The sequence below is a fragment of the Rhyacophila brunnea genome, unplaced genomic scaffold (assembly GCF_057557595.1).
Source record: "Rhyacophila brunnea isolate RB1 unplaced genomic scaffold, BYU_Rbru_1.0 scaffold_19, whole genome shotgun sequence".
NCBI classification, from domain to species: domain Eukaryota; kingdom Metazoa; phylum Arthropoda; class Insecta; order Trichoptera; family Rhyacophilidae; genus Rhyacophila; species Rhyacophila brunnea.
In genome coordinates this window covers 7992999-8012992 of record NW_028232848.1, presented here as the reverse complement: position 1 = coordinate 8012992, position 19994 = coordinate 7992999, and the positions used below count along the sequence as shown (strand labels likewise).

General features: G+C 33.2%; 1 protein-coding gene across 1 annotated transcript in view; it reads left to right on the top strand.

The window, feature by feature from the left end:
* Nucleotides 1-275: 275 nt before the first annotated feature.
* The window catches only part of Syt4 (Synaptotagmin 4), a 34691-nt gene continuing 14972 nt past the window's right edge, over nt 276-19994 (top strand). Inside the window, exons 1-3 of the mRNA XM_085945902.1 lie at nt 276-619; nt 17937-18053; nt 19792-19928. Of these exons, the coding sequence (XP_085802028.1) occupies nt 574-619; nt 17937-18053; nt 19792-19928 (300 nt within the window). The 5' untranslated portion in view covers nt 276-573. The remainder of the gene's footprint in view (nt 620-17936; nt 18054-19791; nt 19929-19994) is intronic.

Genomic DNA, 19994 nt, shown 5'->3' with positions numbered 1-19994 from the left:
TTTAACGTTAATTCAAGTTTGATTACAATTATAAAATGTCATTTTAAAGAATGAACGTTAGAAGAATAATTGTGTTGTTTTGGTTTCGTTTTATAATGAGTGTTTTGATTTGATAAAGTTATAAAACAAAATAAAAATAATAATGCATTTCGCTGTAAGCGCCTGAAAACGGCACAAGTTTCTCAATCCGCACCGCACCTGCGTCATGCCGTTTGCATCAGTGCGCCTGCGTCAGATTATTGATTGCATCTCGTAGTTCTCCAGTATTTTGTGGAGTCATACGTGATTTGTCTGTCAAGCCATAAAACCCTTTTCACCACATCTTAGGGAGAGAGAAAAACCATAATATCTCAGCCTAAAAGCCGGTAACTAAATAACTAAAACATTACAAGTGACCAAGTATGAGGGATTAATCCCTCAATATGCGTCCTGGGCAAAATGTGATATCGGTTTAAACGTAGCGTATTGTTTTCTTCGAGAACATCTTACATCGTGGTATAAAAAATAGCATACAGTGTTGTATTGAATATTGAAGTATTTCCTGCAGTGTTAAAAGTGTTAATATAAATCAAAATGAAGATGATTGAAGAAGGCCCCGAAATAACGGCAATTGACCCAGGTATGTTTTTTTCAGTTTCATTCTCTTACGCCATAGAAAATATTAGGACGCAAAAGGTATACATATAATATAGTTAGACTGAGTATCGAATTATTGACATGACATCTAAAACTCATACGAACGTACGAAGATGTAATCCATTGAAGAATATGTTACTTTAACAATATAATATAGCTACGCTACTAATGATACTATAAAAAATTGCTTCACTACAATATTCTTCGTAGGTTTATTTAAAAAAATTATCCTTTAATGAAAAATTCCATATTTGAATGTATATATTTACTGACATTTTAGAGATTATCTTGCGGAAAGCATAGTTGAATTATATATAATATACTGTAACTACTCGAAGTATATAATGACGTATTATGTGGTATCCCTGGGTTAAACCCCGTATTTGACAAATTCATAAGTTGCTTTTCAATGTGTATATATATTGAGCAAGTGGCCAATATCCATTTAACGTAGAAACAAACATCTGTTAATACAACCTCAACTCTGTTATTTAGAAACATTGGTTTTTTAATCAGTGTTTTGACAATTTTTCATGACAACTAATTACAGGATATAGTTTTTTGTCTGTCAATTAGAACTCAAAAACTATTGAACCAATAATGATGAAATTCACACAGAGTATATATACTGCATTGCTGGTACTAATTTAGTAGAGTTTTATCTCGATATCTAAACATCGGAAAGTTCCAAAATCACACTGCATCAAAAAATCAAACCGAATCAGTCTATTTTATCATTGTTTCCGTATTTCACGCTGACACAGTCGCAGGCTATCGTTACTATAAAATAAAATGGAGAAAACATAAACGAACCAGGAGTTCGTATTATATGAGTTGATTATTCGAATCTAAGAAGTGCTTATTCTTTAAATGACTGCCTCTTAAAATCGTGGTATATATATTAATAATAATATGTACATACTATTAATGTGTTCAGTGACATATGCCAATGTTGAATACTAACAAAATGTAGGTAAGTATACTAGTTCCAGCCTAAGTTTATGGCACCCTGCAACGAACATTGTAGAAATAAAGTATACTGATATTTTATTTAATATCAGCTGTCTTTTTAACATATAATGTCAGTAGCAGTTTTCATGAGAAGATCTTTTTTCAGATGAGATGGTTGCTTCGTCGGAAAGTATGAACAAGTGTGCAATGTAAAATATATATTTCTGGAAACTTTTAAAATGATGTCTACACTTGTCGATGTTTTGGGTTTTTTCTTTTTTCCTAGCGTTACAACCTTGTATGGGTAATGGTAACATACAGCATCTGCCTCCATCCGGCTCTGTCCAAAGCCACTTCACTCAAGTTTAAAACCTACATGGTTAAAATCTAACTCAACACTATCCCTTTTATACGAGGTCTTGCCTACCGGCTACCCGAATGTCGGCTCAATTTGCTAGGCAGTAGGATGTGTAGAACCCTATACAAAGTGTGCAACTCGTAATTGTATATCTGTATCCACCCCAGCTGTGTGTCATTGATGGGTCCGTAGATACCACGCAGCACGCTCCGCTCAAATGAGCTCAAAACTCTTTCCATATTTTGTGTAATGCAGTCGATTTCCTATTCATAAATGACAACTGATTAGTGTTTTGTACAATATGCATTTAAAATATCCGTTCAATGCAAATGCATGTTCAAACACGTGCGTTACCATCATGATCTTACTCCCTACTTCATTTATCGTTTGTCAAATTATGGCTACGGCCGTATGTTGTAGCTTAGCCACTGGGAAATGCCAATAAAAATGGCGTATTTCAAAAAAATACTACCTTTTTATTAGGTCAATAATTATTATAAAGCAAACATTAATCATAAAATGTTTATCACATTTGAATGATCATAGACATTGCTTATAATCAGTATCTTTAGAATTATCTTCAAATATGTTAATATGCCCATTTTTTGAATAATAAAATGCCCAATTCTTGTCAAATTTGGGATCACAGAGATTATCAATATAATTTTTTATTGAAAATATTTCACTATAATAATGTCGACATAAATTTTACTAATGGTTTTATAAATGCTTTTAAAGAATAATAAATATAAAAAATCTTAACACCACTGCACATGGATGTACTGAAATATGACTATATTATTAAACATTAGAGCGAGAGGTTTAAAAGAATACTATTTTATGTAATAAAAATACTTTATGCAGTCATCAACTGTTTAAAATAAATATAAAGGATAATAAGGCTTCAAAATTATATAAATGGATTATCTACAACGTTTAAGGAATGTCCAGGTTTATGCTCTGAAAATAGCATAAAACTCCATTTTGACCTACGCTGAGCATGTGGGCCCTTAACAGAGTGTGTCGACGTTTTTCTTAAGGTCCACAAATCTTTATTGGACAGTATTATCGTTTCGGCCTATGATGTCATTCTCATCCGCATATATATTCTAACATTTGAAACAACTATCTGTATATTATATAATATGAGTTTATTTTCATTGATGTTGGTTATTCTGACTATCTTTTCCAATTGTCCAATTGAAATTGAAAAGCAATGTGGTCAGTGGATCTCCTTGTGTGAGGCCTGTTAGTATTTAAAATGTATCTACGTATCTAAAACTAATACTTCATAATATTGTGACAAGGTATATCATTGATCATGCATGATAAAAGACGAAGATACTATCTCATGGTGGCTAAATTAGTAGAGCGCCCGTCACTAAAGCTATGTCGGAAATTATAATTGTTTTTAATGTGTTTTTGGGCAAATGGCCAACAATTATTCCCCGTAAAAATCTATTACTATAACGTCTACTTTGTGAAGGCTTATATGCTTCTTTTCAGAGTAGATACTGTCTATGGGTAAAACTAGAGTTCTCAGTACATGATCTATAAGTACTTACAACGACTTGTTGTAGATGTGTTTACAATGATATGTTCAATCTCACCTGTCTATCGTAAACATATACGTATTGCCTCTCTAATCAGCCGATTAAACCAGTCGATGTTTGCGTTTTATCTCACCCTAAATAATGCAGCAGCGGCGAAGGATGGAGGTAGGGTTAAGATCCAAAATAAATAGTGCACACTAAACTTTGTCAGTCAAATGTATTTGTTTTCATTGAACTAATACTACAATGTGAAGATAGTGTTTGTAAATTTTTGAAATTAAATTAAATCTGCCTAATCCAAGCTATAGTATAGATCAGTGGTTCAAAACCTGTGGTACGCGTACCACCGGTCGTACGAGAGTGGATAGTTGGTGGTACGCGAAAAATAATCAGTAATGGCGGACATCAAAAGAAAGAAAAAAAACAGTCATAAAAATAACATTTAAACTATTGTATTTTTTCTATAATTCATAATTTTAATTAATACCTAATATACAGTACAGTTGTTAATATGAACAGTCGATGATCGAAAATCCAACAATCAATATAGTATTTTTGGAGTGCACTTTTAAATTTAGCGCGTTAACTATCAGTAACTTGATAATTGATAATTAATAAATTGAGTTCTGGGAAATATAGTCACCCTATAAAATTTATAATGCAAATAGAATAACAAATATCTCAAAATACAATCATTTTTACGAAGTGGTACAATTAAGCGTGATGTACTACCAAGTGGAACGCGAGCCAAAAAAGGTTGAAAAACGCTGGTATAGATAGTAAAAAAAATCGTTTATCAATAAAATATCTAAAATTATGCCAATAAACCATACATTACTTTAAGTATTTTATAGATAGAAGAATATTTTTTATCGATTATGGATTGGAGTAAGCAGAACTTAGGAATTAAAAAAAAACTAACCAACACCATCTGTAATATGTATTTTTAATTCAACGAAAACAAATAAGTATGACTAAAAAAGTGTGCACTATTTTTGTCGGATCGCTCATTAGTGCCCAAACTATGACGGTACAGTTTAGACAGGGTTTCATTCAGTTTTAAAAACTAACCAGCACCATCTGAAAATTGTATTCTTAGTTCAATGAACACAAATATGAATGACTGACAACGTTTAGTATGCACTGTTTATGTCGAATTTTAGCAGCCTACCTATACCCCTCGTCACTTTAATGCAGCTACCATAAAATAAATAAGAAAACTGTAAAAATCCACATATTAAAATAAAACTATTTAAAATTCAATAAAAGTATTTGTCCGACGTCTTTTTTCCATGCATATTTAACGTTAAACCTTACCACAGTACCATTATATAAAAGAGAAGAAGAGTTTGATATAGCATACGCCTTATTTATTAAATTCCTACTAAAATTTGGCATCTATTTCAGATTTTTTGCTACGATCTCTACGCCGTAGACCCTATGACCTACGCCCCCATAGATATGCTACAACAACCTACGACAGTTACTTTAATATTTTTAATGCGCATAACTTAAGCATAATTATACATTATAAGTAGTTAAGTTGACGTATGGCCTTATTGCTACGCGTCTACGAAGCTCTACGGTCTACGCTGTCGTAGACAAACTACTATCGTCACTGCGTTTGAATGCGCACGGTGAAGTTCCTTATAGTGTATTCCATTTTTACATACATACAGTGTACATAATCACCAGTGGCGAGGGGTGGAGGTAGACTGTCATGATTCGACATAAATAGTGCTCATTAAACTTTGTCAGTCATAGTTATTCGTTTTCATTGAACTAAGAATAGAATTTGCGGATGGTGCTGGTTAGTTTTAAAAAATCAATTAAACCCTGCCTAAAGCAAACCATAATAGTTTAGGTATGCTATGGGCGATTCGACAAAAATGATGTACACTTATTCAGTCATACTTATTTGTTTCCGTTGAATTAAGAATACATATTACATAATATGGTGTTGGTTATTTTTTTCAAATTCATGTAGCCCTACTTACTCCAAACCAAAATTGATAATAAAATATTGTTCTATCTATAAAATATCTAAAATATATATGATTTAATGGCATGATTTTAGATATTTTATAGATAAACGAATATTTTTATACTATTTTTCTAGTATGGCGTGGATTTGGCAGTTTAATTAAATTTTAAAAATTAATAAACACTATCTATGCATTGTAGTCTTCAGTTAGTTCAATAAAAACAAATACATTTGACTGAAAAAGTTTAATGTGCAGTATTTATGCCGAATCTTAACAGCCTACGTCCACCCTTCGCCACTGATAATAACATAGTAAATTCATTTGAATTCTATATGAATATATCGATAGATCAGAATACAGATAACGCATGTCCAGTTTTGCAAAAAATATTGTTAATGCAAATATAAAAACACAATAAATAGAGCAATTTCCGTTTTGGTTAGAAATCGATTCGAATCTTTTAAATTGGATTTTATCAAAATATACTAAACTGAACATACGACATCTGTAAACAAATTCATCGATATATTTTATTATATATGTGTGTTAAACTATCAGCGACCAGGGAACTCAAAAATAATGGTAACTGAAATAGGTACCTTGCGGGTGTGGAGGAACAGGCAACCGATCTCGAGTGTGGTAGAATTTGGTATATATGTTGGATTTTAGGACGAAAATTTAATAATAAAAAAATTTCCGGAGCAGTCATGCACTACAAATTTTCGTTGCTCCGGCTTCACTCCTGCTCCGGGTAAACCCCCATTGCTCCACTGCTCCGTGCTCCTGCTCCAGCGCTCTGATTCACAACAATTATTCACAAAGATCAAGTAAACTGGTCAGACAGTATCGGTGAGAAATGGTGATGTGAGATCCAAATAGTGGACACACGCTTATCTTGTTAATATGAAATAAAATCAAATTGAATCAATCTATTTCTTCATTCTGTGTATAGTGCGTTTCATATTTCATGTGGACAAAGTGGCTATCGCTGGTTTTAATTTAAAATTAATCTCATAAAGCAATATCCGGTTGTTTATTCTCCTGAGTCGACGATAGTTTACACATTATTATCAACAGCAAGAAACCGCAATTTCATAACAATCGTCGCCGAATATATTTGATAAGCAAGTATTAAAAATTCGGAATTGCCTCCTTAGCGGTTTCTTATCAATAATATTATTATTATTATACTTTCATAATGAGAACTTATACGAGAAGTGTGTAAAGTTGTGATTATATTATGCTGCACGTAGCGTACAGGTATCAGGTGACGTCACAGTAAGCTGCCTCTACAGGAAAAAAGTGTGTAATGTAACTTTTCTTGGTATTTAAAATGCTACCAGACTGATACTCCCATCCCGTGGCACATTTTGAACCTTTAAACGGACATTGCCAGTTAGCAAAATCTGCCGAAATCACCAGAACAACAATGAGGTCACCTCACGTTGTACCGCATTACATCGACACATGCATGACTCAATGAACGTTTTTTTTTTAATTATTTTCTACATGCATACACATTTATAACTCATGTCAAAATCGTGTGTTTTTTGTTTTTAGCTGTTGGCACTCCTATGTATTTTCTATAAGAAAGTTGTCTATTATCTATGGTCCGCAGGTTGGGTTCTGTTCAAAATATTATCTATGGATATAATATCGCAAGTAATTTTAGCGTACGCACACGTAGAGACTGTAGATATTAATTGAAATTAGCATGCATAATGCATAATAATTCAAAATACTAATACATTAGAGTAGGCACTCTCCATCATAGAATTTACAGGGAGGGTGATCGTTCAAAATATTCTTCAAAATGACGAAACCATAGACTAAATTTGTCGCCGTGACAGCGTGACAGTACGCGAAGTGCATCTCGATATATTATCCATAAAGGAATAAATTAGTATTGTATGAACATGTTACTTTTCATCGTGATTCAAGAGTAGCTTACGACCCTCTAGAAATCACGCGTTTACTCACAAATTTATATGTAATAGTGATAATCGTTTCAGAGAGTATTGTAAAAACTATTAGTTAAATTCGTCGTAATTAAAAATAAGATACCTATATCTAATACTATTAGCATAGTGCTTAGTGCAAATGGGCGTGATTCCCAGGGGACGCAGATTCGAATCCTGCTGGATGTCGTATTTTCTCAAAAAGATTTTGCTAGTAGTTAACTGATATATTACAACTAATAGGGACATTTTCAGTTGATAATGTCCCTTTGAAGAGGACGAAACCGGTACAAAATTTAATTTATAAAGTGGAATAAGTACTATAAAATTGTGTTTTATTTAATTAAACAAATAATTAATCAAATAATACAATGCAGTCCACCATGAATTGACAGTCAACACTATAAAATAAATTATTATTATATTACTGATGATGTTACCAGAGCACTCGTTTATATAAGATACTTTATTTCTAAAGTGCAAAGTCTTATTTTTCAATCGCCCGCCAACGTTTCCTTCTATAAACAAGAAAATTAATTAGCGAACCGAATACATAAGCCAAGGTAAAAGTTTCCATAACTTTGAATGAAAGTTGTAATAACCGGTAAACTTTGTTCGGTGTTTAATTTTGTTTACATGCATAAATAATATATAAGTATATAAGAACGTAATGCACGGTATAATTAATACGTAACGTCAAGTATGTGACATAATAAACATAGTCAGCTAAAAACTTAATAATCACAAGATAAAAAGAACTTTTTATATACTTCGTTTTTAAATTTTCTGTTGAATCATATAAGCGTGACTTGACTAGCTTAAACGGTCAAAAAAATTGTATTTGATAGAAATAATACTGAAATGTCATTTTGACATTCATATTGATTTCCATAGTAACGCACGTATATACTAATAATTTACTTGCTAGGACCCCAGACTCCTAGCAATCAATAATGGTGTCGAAATAACTTTTCATACAAAACAGAATTAACTGAAAATGAATTCAATTCTACTTAAAGATGGCTAAAAGTATTAAAAAAATGCATTGGCATCGTGTTCTGATATATTCTAAAAGTTTCAAATGTCTTAGCTAGAAAGTCGGGAAGTTAGTTAAAAATCGATGGCAAGATTTGTACCGGATAAGCAACCACCGGACAAATAAGAATGCGACATAATAAAAACGTTGTAAAATAGAAAATAGCAGGGATTGGTAATATTGTGGCGTCCCTGATTTGCCAATCAACTTTTTCATAGACTTTAATTTCCACAAGACTGGAATTATCATAGGGCGAAAGGGCCTATAGCCCTGGGCTCCCGAATTAGTACGTGTCCGGAAACTTGTACGTATACAGTTCGCCGTATCACACTTCACCAATAAATGTTGTATCGGAAATATATGGCCGTATATTAAAGACCGTCCAACCTCTTTGGGTCGTATAGTACTGACATAAAAGTCATTTCTAAACAAAACACGGTTCGTATCGGTTTACACTTTGCAGGAAGCCAGCAGCAAACAAATTTTGAAAATAGCCGGTATACTGGATTATTTGTTAGGTTAGGTTAGGTTTTCATTCTTGAATTCATGAATTTTGCCAAAATCAGCTATGAAAATTGAATTAGCGCATTCACTGCTGACCAGATAATTACTAATTAATTACCACATTGAAATATCATGTTAATTATATGTAATGGCCTACTTATGCAAACGCGCCAATCACGATGTCAGCACTAAATGCGATTGAATCTAATGAAACTGGAGACCGTTTAGTATACGGTCATCTCTTTCCGATAGAAAGCTGAAACATTTTATGTACAGTTTATGAGTAACCGAATTAGTAGGACCCCCGGAGCTTGAAAAATAAATTGAAAAATCCATGAATAATAGGCCGTCCATGAACTGAAACCGTATGCGGTTTAGAACCGTGTGCCATACTAGGCTTATCTTTTCTGTTCTTGGAAATATATTTTCCCAAACTATATTATAAGCATCTGATAGTATCCGTTTATACCATACACTTACACTTACAAATTAAGTGAAAATGTATTTTCATGAACAAAAATCAAAAGTTTAGTATGGCACACGGATCTAAGCCCCATACGGTCTCAGTCCATGGATGGCCTCTAAACTTCAAGACAGATGAAACAACCATAATTAATAGTGGATGTGTATTATTATTAATATCAACTGCAACAAAAACAAACAACATTTATTTACATTGCAAAAATATATCTCGCAATCTCACGGTCAAACACATAAAATTCGTAGGCAAAATAATTAATATATCGAGCAATAAAATTCTCATGTTATATTTCAGTTATTATGTTTACAACTTGAGCATGTGTAATAAAAAATAAGATTACGTTAATATCATCATCAGCAACAGATGAAGGCCTTCCATACCTCCCTCCACTCTTCTCGGTACTTAGTTCTTTGCTGCCACTAATTCGTGCATAACGACATTCGCACATGTATAGGTAGACGTCACGCAATTTCCATTATGCGATATCACGCATCGGGAATTTATAGCAATATCACCTTTATTGTAATGGCGTTAGAACAGATTATGCCATTCGGCAGACCCGACAAAAAAGTGAGTGTCATTTTTTTTCCAGATGCTTTGTCCATATTAATGTCATTGGCTGCCACGTACATCCACCAAACTTTATGAGTTTGTCAGATAGCAGGTTTTAGGGCGTCCCTGTGGGCATTTAGTGCTCTTTTTTCGATCCCACTGTATGACAGCATTTTTCCAACGGTTGTCTAGTCGCCGAGCGATATTTCAGCTCATTGCCATTTCATCTGCTTGACGACCTCTTCACGTTTTCGTATATTGGACAACATGCTAAAATATATTATAATGGTTTTCGGCACCAACTTAAGCATATTGTACATACATAATTTAAAAACCATACATGCTTATCAAATTGCGTTATAATGTCGACTATCGGGTTTTGTATATTAAATTAAGGGATGTATCAAATAAATACTTATATTTTTTTGTAAAAAGATTATTTATATAAATTTATATGTTTATTATAAAGATTATAAAGATGAGATGTTTCCAAATTATGTATATTCAATATAGAATGTTACAATCTCAAATCTTGTTGAATAAAAGAAATAGTTTAAATTTAGTTATGAGCGTACTTCAGTGAAACGGCAAATAATTTTCAACAGTAGGTGCGACGAAATTTCTCACTAGTCGCCAATCGGAGACCGACAGTGGAGGTGTCTGCACGTCGATTTGTTTTGTCATCGTCATGTCATGCGTCGGATGAAAATATTCTTAAATCGTGTAAAGAAGACTAAAAAACTTTACGTATGTACTTAAAAAAGAAAACAAGTCAATGAATATACTATTATTATTAGTAATATAACAATAAACATAACATTAAATGGACGCATGTTGGATTTTTATGACAAATTATATTTCGTCCAGCACGCGTCATTTGCACAATCCGCGCATCGCCTAGCCACGAACTTTTTAGACCATGCCTCATCTGAAGTATAGCCTTAAATTTGCTAGGCTGCTCAAAATAATAATATGAATCATTTATTGAATTCATTCAAAAGAAAGAAAATATTTATCTTCTGAAAGGTTACACGTGGCATTGATGTTTTGTAATGACTCAGTAACAATACTTTTACAGAAAATTCTCTGAAATCTCGAAATGAATATATATATGAGATTCTGTGTCATAAAATATGGAGCAAAATCTTTTCTTGGTCATTACATTTTCTCGAAACTCATGAATACGAGATGCACTAAGAAACTCGTGTCGATAAAGTAAAGTTTCATTTAGCACAAAGCGCAAAATCAGTTTTATGTATACCTAGGTATATTAAAATATGAATATTAAAAAATATCTACTTATTATTTGTCATGATATTATTCAACATTTAAATTCAAATTTAGATGAATTTAAAATGAATTTTACATTCATAACACGATATGAAATAATTACAAGATAAAAAGAACTTTTTATATAAGTACAACGTTTTAAAATTTCTGTTGAATCATATAAACTTGACTTGAATAGCTTAAACGATAGTAACGCACGTATATATAATTTAGTTGCTAGGAGCCCAAACCCATAGCAACATATAATGGTGTCGAAACAACTTTTCATACAAAACAGAATTAAATGAAAATGAATTCAATTCTACTTAAAGATGGCTAAAAGTATTAAAAGAATGAACTGGAATCGTGTTCTGATATATTCTAAAATTTTCAAATGTCTAGCTAGTCGGGAAGTTAGTTAAAAATTGATTGCAAGATTTGTACCGGACAAAGAACCACCGGACAAATAAGAATACGAGCTAAGAAAAACGTTGTAAAAATACAAAGAAAAATCATCGATTAGTGGGAAAATGACCGCAGAAGATAATATATTTTAGTTCCTGCGTGTCCAGAAATGTGTACGTATGCAGCTTTCCGTGTCATAGTTCACCGTAAGCTATTGTATCGGAAGCCGATGGTCGTATAGCATTGATATCAATTTTATGACTAAATAAAATACTAAAAAACACCGGAATACAAGGGAAAGAATGAAGAAAGTAGATAATAAATGTAAGTAAATTAGGAATTAAATCTTTCCGTATACATTCATATTAAATTCTGATTGCTTCAAAAGTAGTTTGGCAAGTAGGCGCTCGTAAGTATAAAGTCGATGTTGTATCTAATATTATTTGTCTGCAATGCTCCACAAACAACACGTCTTTTTCCGTTACGAAAGTTTACGCCTAACTGTGATGCGGCGATATGTAATAGACAAAATTGAATTCCTTAATTCTCTAATTTAATTCTTAATTCTTAACTTAATTCCGAACATATTTTTAAACAATTCTTTTTACCACGTTTTTCTTAGCTCGTATTCTTGTTTGTCCGGTGATTTTATTATCCAGTACAAATCTTGCAATCGATTTTTAACTAACTTCCCGACTAGCTAGACATTTGAAACTTTTAGAATATCAGAACACGATGCCAATGCATTCTTTTAATACTTTTAGCCATCTTTAAGTGGAATTGAATTCATTTTTAGTTAATTCTGTTTTGTATGGAAAGTCATTTCAGAAAATTCCGTAAAAAGTAAAAGACTATTATTGGTTGCTAAGGGGTGGTCCTAGCAACTAAATTATATATATATTCGTGCGTTACTATGGAAATCAAAATGAAATGTCAAAATGACATTTCAGTATTCTATATTTGTTTTTTTATTTGTTTTTTATTTACTTCATAGTATCAAGTACAAGTTTGAGCATATTGAGCATAATAATTCAACAGGAAATTTAAAAACATTTTATATAAAAAGTTCTTTTTATCTTGTAAGTATTTATAATATTAATACTATCAACAAAAGGTGCTTGATGGAATTTGAATTTAAATTCTAATGTATTAAAGTTTAATACTATTCGTTTTTTGCGACCGGGGTTTCACCTTTCGGCATCTTCAGGCACTATGTGCACTCACCAAAAGATGAATACACACTGACAACGGATACAATTAATTCTAACTTACATACCTGGCCAATTTTGTATCATTTAGAAAGTTTGTGGCGACATATTACTGCTAACGTGAATATCTCTTCACTTAGATTGTTCGGCAATTTTGTATTGGCTTTTGTTACTTACTACAATTTTAGGGTAGAGCCGCCCCCGAGTTTTTTTTTTTGAGATTATTCTAATATATATATTGTTTATGACACTATTCCAAATAATGTACATTGATAACCAATAAATCACAAAATGTCGGATAGCTTAAAAGGGCTTTAGTCGACCTGTTTTTTGTGTATTTGCATTGCCGACTCATTGCCGACTCAAGTAGAAAGCCGATACATTCACAACGATTGGTCCTACTTTTTCCGCCCCTTCCGTTGTTGTCTATGTATGTCAGTGTGTAACTGTCATTGCCATGGCCCCCACAAGTGGGGGGCTGACAGGGAAGATGGGCCCGGCGAGGCGAGTCGACCAGATAAGTTAGCTAAACACACATCACAACTATGCTTCACTAGTAAAAAAGTCACCTGCGGTGCTATTTTCCTGCAATAATTAAAAATTATGTAATTGTACTGTATGTATGTATTAATAAACTATACAAAAAACACTAAATATACACATTAATTTTACCGCATACACCGTTTGGAAAACGCTACTGTAGAGCATCACACTCCCTGTATCTTTAGCGATAGGTAGGGGGCCTGCCAAAGATTCTAGCCTGGCGCTCGCTTCAGGATGTGGGGGCCATGGTCATTTCCTGTCATTGTTCTATAGAGTGCTCATACTGACGTGTCTGTCGTGTTCATACAGGGAATGGCTTGATTTGAATAGATAAGTTACATGATAAATAATACACTAGCATTAACACGCCTTCTACCAATGTAAAGCATAGACAATGCTACATAATTTTTGGAAATCAATATTACCACCGGTTTTTGTGTGAAGGACTAGTCTGACTTTGACAGCTGATGATAAACAGGAATGTATATTATTTATTAATAACACTGATAGTTAATATATTTGGTTTGAGAATTTTTTATAATTCAATTTGAAACGAGAAAGGGCGATTCAATATGTCAAGCAATCTGGGATCTGATTTTGACAGCTGAAAAGTGGACCACTCGTTACTTGTGCAAAAATTTGTGCTTAGGCTTTATTCATCTAAAGATGGGGGTGGTAGTTGACGAATAAACGCGAGGGCGGATTGGCATTACACGAATTATCGATAAAGCTTGTATTATTTATTATTCCGCCTACAGATAAGCTCACTTACCTCGGATACATGTTTACTTAAGATAAATTCGTTAAATCAAACAAATTTCGGATAAATTGACATTTTTCTTTGAGGAAAGTATTGTCTTTTTCCAAAAATATTCTTTTACGTCATTCATCAGAGTACAGAGATATTATTTAAATATTTAGTAACGTAGATTCATTTAAAAATTTCGGACTATTTCCCGAGATATTGATATAACTTTTTTTTTTAGGGCGCACCGGAGCGCCATTCCGATTCATGACATCGTCAAAATTATCGCTCCGTCTCGTGGAAAAAACAATTTAACCGTCTGCCGTATAAAAAAATTTAATCACATTAATTTTTATAAAAAAATTACATATATCGGAAAATTATCGAGCGCTCCGGTTCATAAAATTTTATATTTTTATTTTTTGTCAAGTTACAAATGGCTTAAAAATATTTTTGAACTATTTACATTATATGAACTATTTTTATGGGATTTATGATACCTAGCCAGTTCGTGTAAGAGTATGCAATAAGTCCATTGCCATCAAAATGTCACTTCGGTGAAAAGTGAGGGTTACGACAATAATTGGCCTGTATAGTGATGATATAATTTATGACAAAGTAATTATGGAAACCAGTATGATAAGTAAAATATAACTAACATTAATTTCCACCAAACATTTTGATATAGACTTTTTATACACCACGTTTTAAAATTTTCTGTTGAATCATATTAACTTGACAATTCTATGTATTAATAATTTAGGACAAATAAGGCAATTGTCAACAAATCATTTTTTTTTTTTGCTATTTTGCAACAAAAAAATATAAAATACTGAAATGTCATTTTGGTTTCCATAGTAACGCGTGTATATATTAATAATTTAGTTGCCAGGACCACCCCCTTAGCAACCAATAATAGTGGATTGAATTACGGATTTGTTCCGAAATAACTTTTCATACAAAACAAAATTAGCTGGAAATGAATCCAATTCTACTTAAAGATGGCTAAAAGTATTAAAAGAATGCATTGGCATCATGTTTTGATATATTCTAAAAGTTTCAAATGTCTAACTAGTCGGTAAGTTAGTTAAAAATCGATTGCAAGATTTTTACCGGACAAAGAACCACCGGACAAATAAGAATACTAGCTAAGAAAAACGTTGTAATTAAAACAACCAACATAATACGAAAGACAAATGACAGTAGGTATGAACACGAGTTTCGTTTGATATTTTATATTTTATTCCATATTTTGTTTGGTTCAAAAGTATTTTCATATTTTAAATTGTTTTTATGTTGATCGCGAAAATTCACTGTATACTGTATCCAAAACGTATCCCCTACGGCCTACGGCATACAGTATAATTATATTATTATAGTCATTGCTTTTGTAACTCAAACTGCTCAAATTGATCTTTCAAAGTATAGGTTTTTTCAAAATGTGTTTTCCGCTGTATTCCTGATAACCGAACAGTACCAAAAAATGCACTGGCATCGTGTTCTGATATATTCAGGTTTCAAATGTCTAGCTAGTCGGGAAGTTAGTTAAAAATCTATTGCAAGATTTGTACTGGATAAACAACCACCGGACAAACAAGAATACGAGCTAAGAAAAACGCGGTGAAAATTTAGGATGTTTCTGACCCTAATAATATATTTTAAATAGATAGGTAATCTAATAGGGCTATGCTGGTTCCTGGTTCGCAGCTGATTATTTTAATCGATATGAGATGAATCGAATCGGAGATTGTAAAGCCGCAAATTCCCATTTGCGAGGGGACATTTAATTACTGTGTTTTTGAATCAACTGAATGTATTAGCTAACATTTTCTATGCTCAGCAATCAATATCTGATACCAAATACGGATACCATGTGAATCGAGCTCCATTGTATAGGAAAGCATTATATGTTATAATATAAAACTGATTTTCTTCTAATTATTTTACCTTTTATTGTATATGTACTAAATAGTACACTGATCATTATATAATAATTGCATAGTGTGTCTAATACAAATCTCAAAAGCGTAAATTACAAACATGTTAAAAGTTTCATAAGTGAAAAATTAATTAAAAATGGAACATGCGCGCGATTACTTTGAAAAAGTACAATGGCCACGGATATATTTTGTAATGAAAAATATAGGTAGGTATTTAATTTAAAATTTTAGAAAAAATAGATTTAAAATACGCAATACTATTGTATGGTATAAAATATCTCACGTGGCCAATAAATCGAGAGTGCATAACTACAAGGTTCTATGTGTTTATTTTTGTAGAAACTAAAGTAATACTGAGGCAGATTGGAATACTACTTCACTATAAGGTTTGTTTTGTCAAAAATAAATACTAAGAACCTTGTAGCATTAGGCTCGCGAAATATTAATAACGTGCAAAACGATGTATCTATAGTCTATGTGTGAGCATCTTTTTCCGACCCGGGACTTCTTAAAACAGTTCTTGTCAATATTATGTATGAATTTTATTTGAATCTCGTGAACATAAATGTAGTGAAATAAATCGTTTTTATTTTTAACGCCGGCATATTAAAACAAGAAATTCTATATATATGTTATATAAATTATTGGTAATTGGCCGTAAAAAGGTGAGAGAAGCAATTAGTCAGTCCAATTCTGAAAAAAATAATGGAAATATGTAGGTACTTATCGCCTTTTCTATTTAGAGCCGTGAAATTCGAAATTTCCAGTAGGTAGGTACCTAATCTAACCTAACATTACCATCAAAGAATTGAAAGATATGCCTTTGTGAAATAAAAGTAGACGGGGAAGGGTAATTATGATTTGAAAAAACTAGTAAACCTAGTAACCCCTACTGTATAATACTATACTGACCAAGGCCTGAACGAAAACGAACCATAAGTGCGAATGAGAAAGCATTCGGGACGCTTATATCTCTTCAAGATGCGTTAGAGTAAGACAGAATTTCTACGGCTGAATTAAATATTTTTTGGAACCGTCGCCGGTAAATATTGATTCGAATGATTACATATTTGATTTACTGATTTATTGTTTTTGTGTTAAATATGAAGTTAGTGGTAATTATTTTTAGTTAATTCAGTTGAAAATATGATTAACTACGTTGTGTTTAAATTTGGTAGCCGTACTGAGAAACAACATGATGGTATAACGTTTGATAGTTAAGTTAATAATAATAACTCGGCGCTTTGCGCCTCGCGGAAAGGTGCCCCCTCAGATGATTAGGCCTCGCGGGGGCTCCGCCCCCCTGGCCCCTCAGATGATGGTTACTTAAACCCTGATGGCTAAAATTATTAAACATGGAACATGCTTTGCTAACTGATTCTCTGAATGCTGGTTGTCGAAAGAAAATTTATTTGTCAAAGTAACCAAATCCAAAGGATTCAAACGATTTCACTTTTCTGAAAATTATGTAATTACAATAATAAAACTAAAGAAGTAATAATAACTGCTGAACAATACGTCGCACAGAATGTAGGTTACTGAACGTAAAATGAAAATAATCGGCGCGCGTAAGTAATCGGGGCAGGGCGCGGGTCGCGGGCGGGCTGCGCGTCTATAGTTATTCTACGGCTATTTTTGTAACGCTTTTGCGTCGTAGATCATGAGTAAAACCTGTTCCATGCTAAAATTGAGGCTCTACTGTGCGTTATACGCGAGAAACACGGCTTCTTGTTGTCAAACAATAGTCACTCTCTTTATAATATTATTACTCTGAGATACTGACTAATATTAACAAAGAAAATGTCTTTCCAGTGTCACCGGATGTGCTGACTGCTATACTCGGCGGTCTGGCCATCCTAGCTGTGCTTCTGACTGTCGGATGCATCTGCCTGCGTAGACGAAGAATTTCTGCTGCCCACAACAAGCTTGGTGAGATATTCATTTTTGAGTACTTAATTGAATCTTTTTCATTGCAATGTAAAAATAAAATTATGCATAATGCTTTCAACCATTTTTATTTATCATAATAAAATTGCACTAACCTATTTTCCAACACTATACGCAGTTCACTCATAAATATCACTTATGTATATTGATTTCTTTCTATACCTACCAGAAATAAACCTTACGACGCCCGACGAGAGTTGGACCCGTATACTGTGGATTCGCGCCAACGCGCTTTACCAAGTGCCAATCAATTTTACCAATTTCACAAGCCTGAACGGCGCTCCTGTCTATTTCGAGCCCTGAGTGATCCTGACGTCGCTTAGTAATTAGGGCACTTAATTCCTTGATTTAAAATACAAAAACCGATAGCCAAAGTTACGTAACGCAATTTGATACGCATTTCAATATGTAAAAATTACTAGTTAATTACGTCTTATTAGATTGGACGCCCATGGCTTAATTGGTAAACCACATTGGCGTGAAACCAGTGGACACAGGTTCAAGTCCCGTCGGGCGTCGTATTTTTTTGAACGATTTTATATCTAGTAGGTATAGGTATTTCTGAGGTGTTTTCAAGTTATGTATGTTCAATATAAAGAATGTGACATTAACAAATCATGTGATTTACTCGATAAATAAAAGAAATGGTTATTATATTTATGTCGACATATTCACGTGGGAACTTTCCATACAAACTTACAGTAGAACCTCGATATAACTGACTAATTCGGGTGAGGGGGTGTCCGCGTTAATGCCGATACTCCGTTATATAAAAACACAAGCAAAGTCCTGTTTATTTGTCTTCGGATGATATATCCAGATTCACCCGTTGTGGAGTGACATTAATGTTCGATGTCGACGCGCTTGCTTTCGGTAATCCTGCTTTGAAAAAAGAATTAAGTTTTGTTTGCACTTTTGAAATCTGCTGTTTTTTTATGATCAACTCTCTAAAATTACGAAAACGTAGGTAATATAGTTGAATTTTGTTATCTAACGAAAAATCGATAAATGTTATTAGATTATCATGCGCAGAATATTGTTTACAAGCGGTGATACTTGGATTTAAACATGACATGTATAATAACCAAAGCGTTATATACTTGCTCCGGCTCCGGCTCCGCTCCAGGGTCTGCTCCGCTCCGGGTGAAAAGCATTATAATTTTTAAAAAAGTAGTTTTAAAATAATCGACATTTTCATTATTAATTATATTGAACAAAATCCGACAGCAAATCGTTTCTCATTTTTTTGCTCTTCCGTCAAAAAAGTGAGGTTAATTATCGCTCGTTGCCATATTTCAAATAATTCCAGTGTTGCAAAGTGTCAAAATATACTATTTTCATTGGATTTTAGGATGATAATTTAATAATAAAAAAAAACATCCGGAGCAGTGGAGCACTACAAATCTTCGGTGCTCCGGCTCCACTCATGCTCCGGGTAAAATCCCATTGCACCAGTGCTCCGTGCTCCTGCTCCAAGCTCCACTCCAACGCTCTGATAATAACATTAACACGATATTTTTAACAATTTTCACGTTTGACCGTATATTTTGTCCGTTATATCGAGGTTCTACTATATATATTTTCAATAGAAGTAGGTATTATTATAAAATTATCAATATAAGCTATCTGGAATATAAAATTAGGTATCTATGATAGGTTTTAATATTTATGTCTTTTGTGGACATATCTATAGCTCTCGTACGACTTCTATAATCCTCAGGAAAGCGACATGGACCAGAGCGGCCCCTTGCGTTCCGTCCTCCGAGGCGCCCCACAGCTGTCCGGAGCCCTGGAGGCGGATCCCACTACCTCAAGAAATCTCCAAGCCCAACTGGAATCGCCAAGACACCACCAGGAGTGAGTTTAACAAAGACTTTTCTATAATTTGGTATTATATTCTCTCGAAGATCGAGAAAGAATACA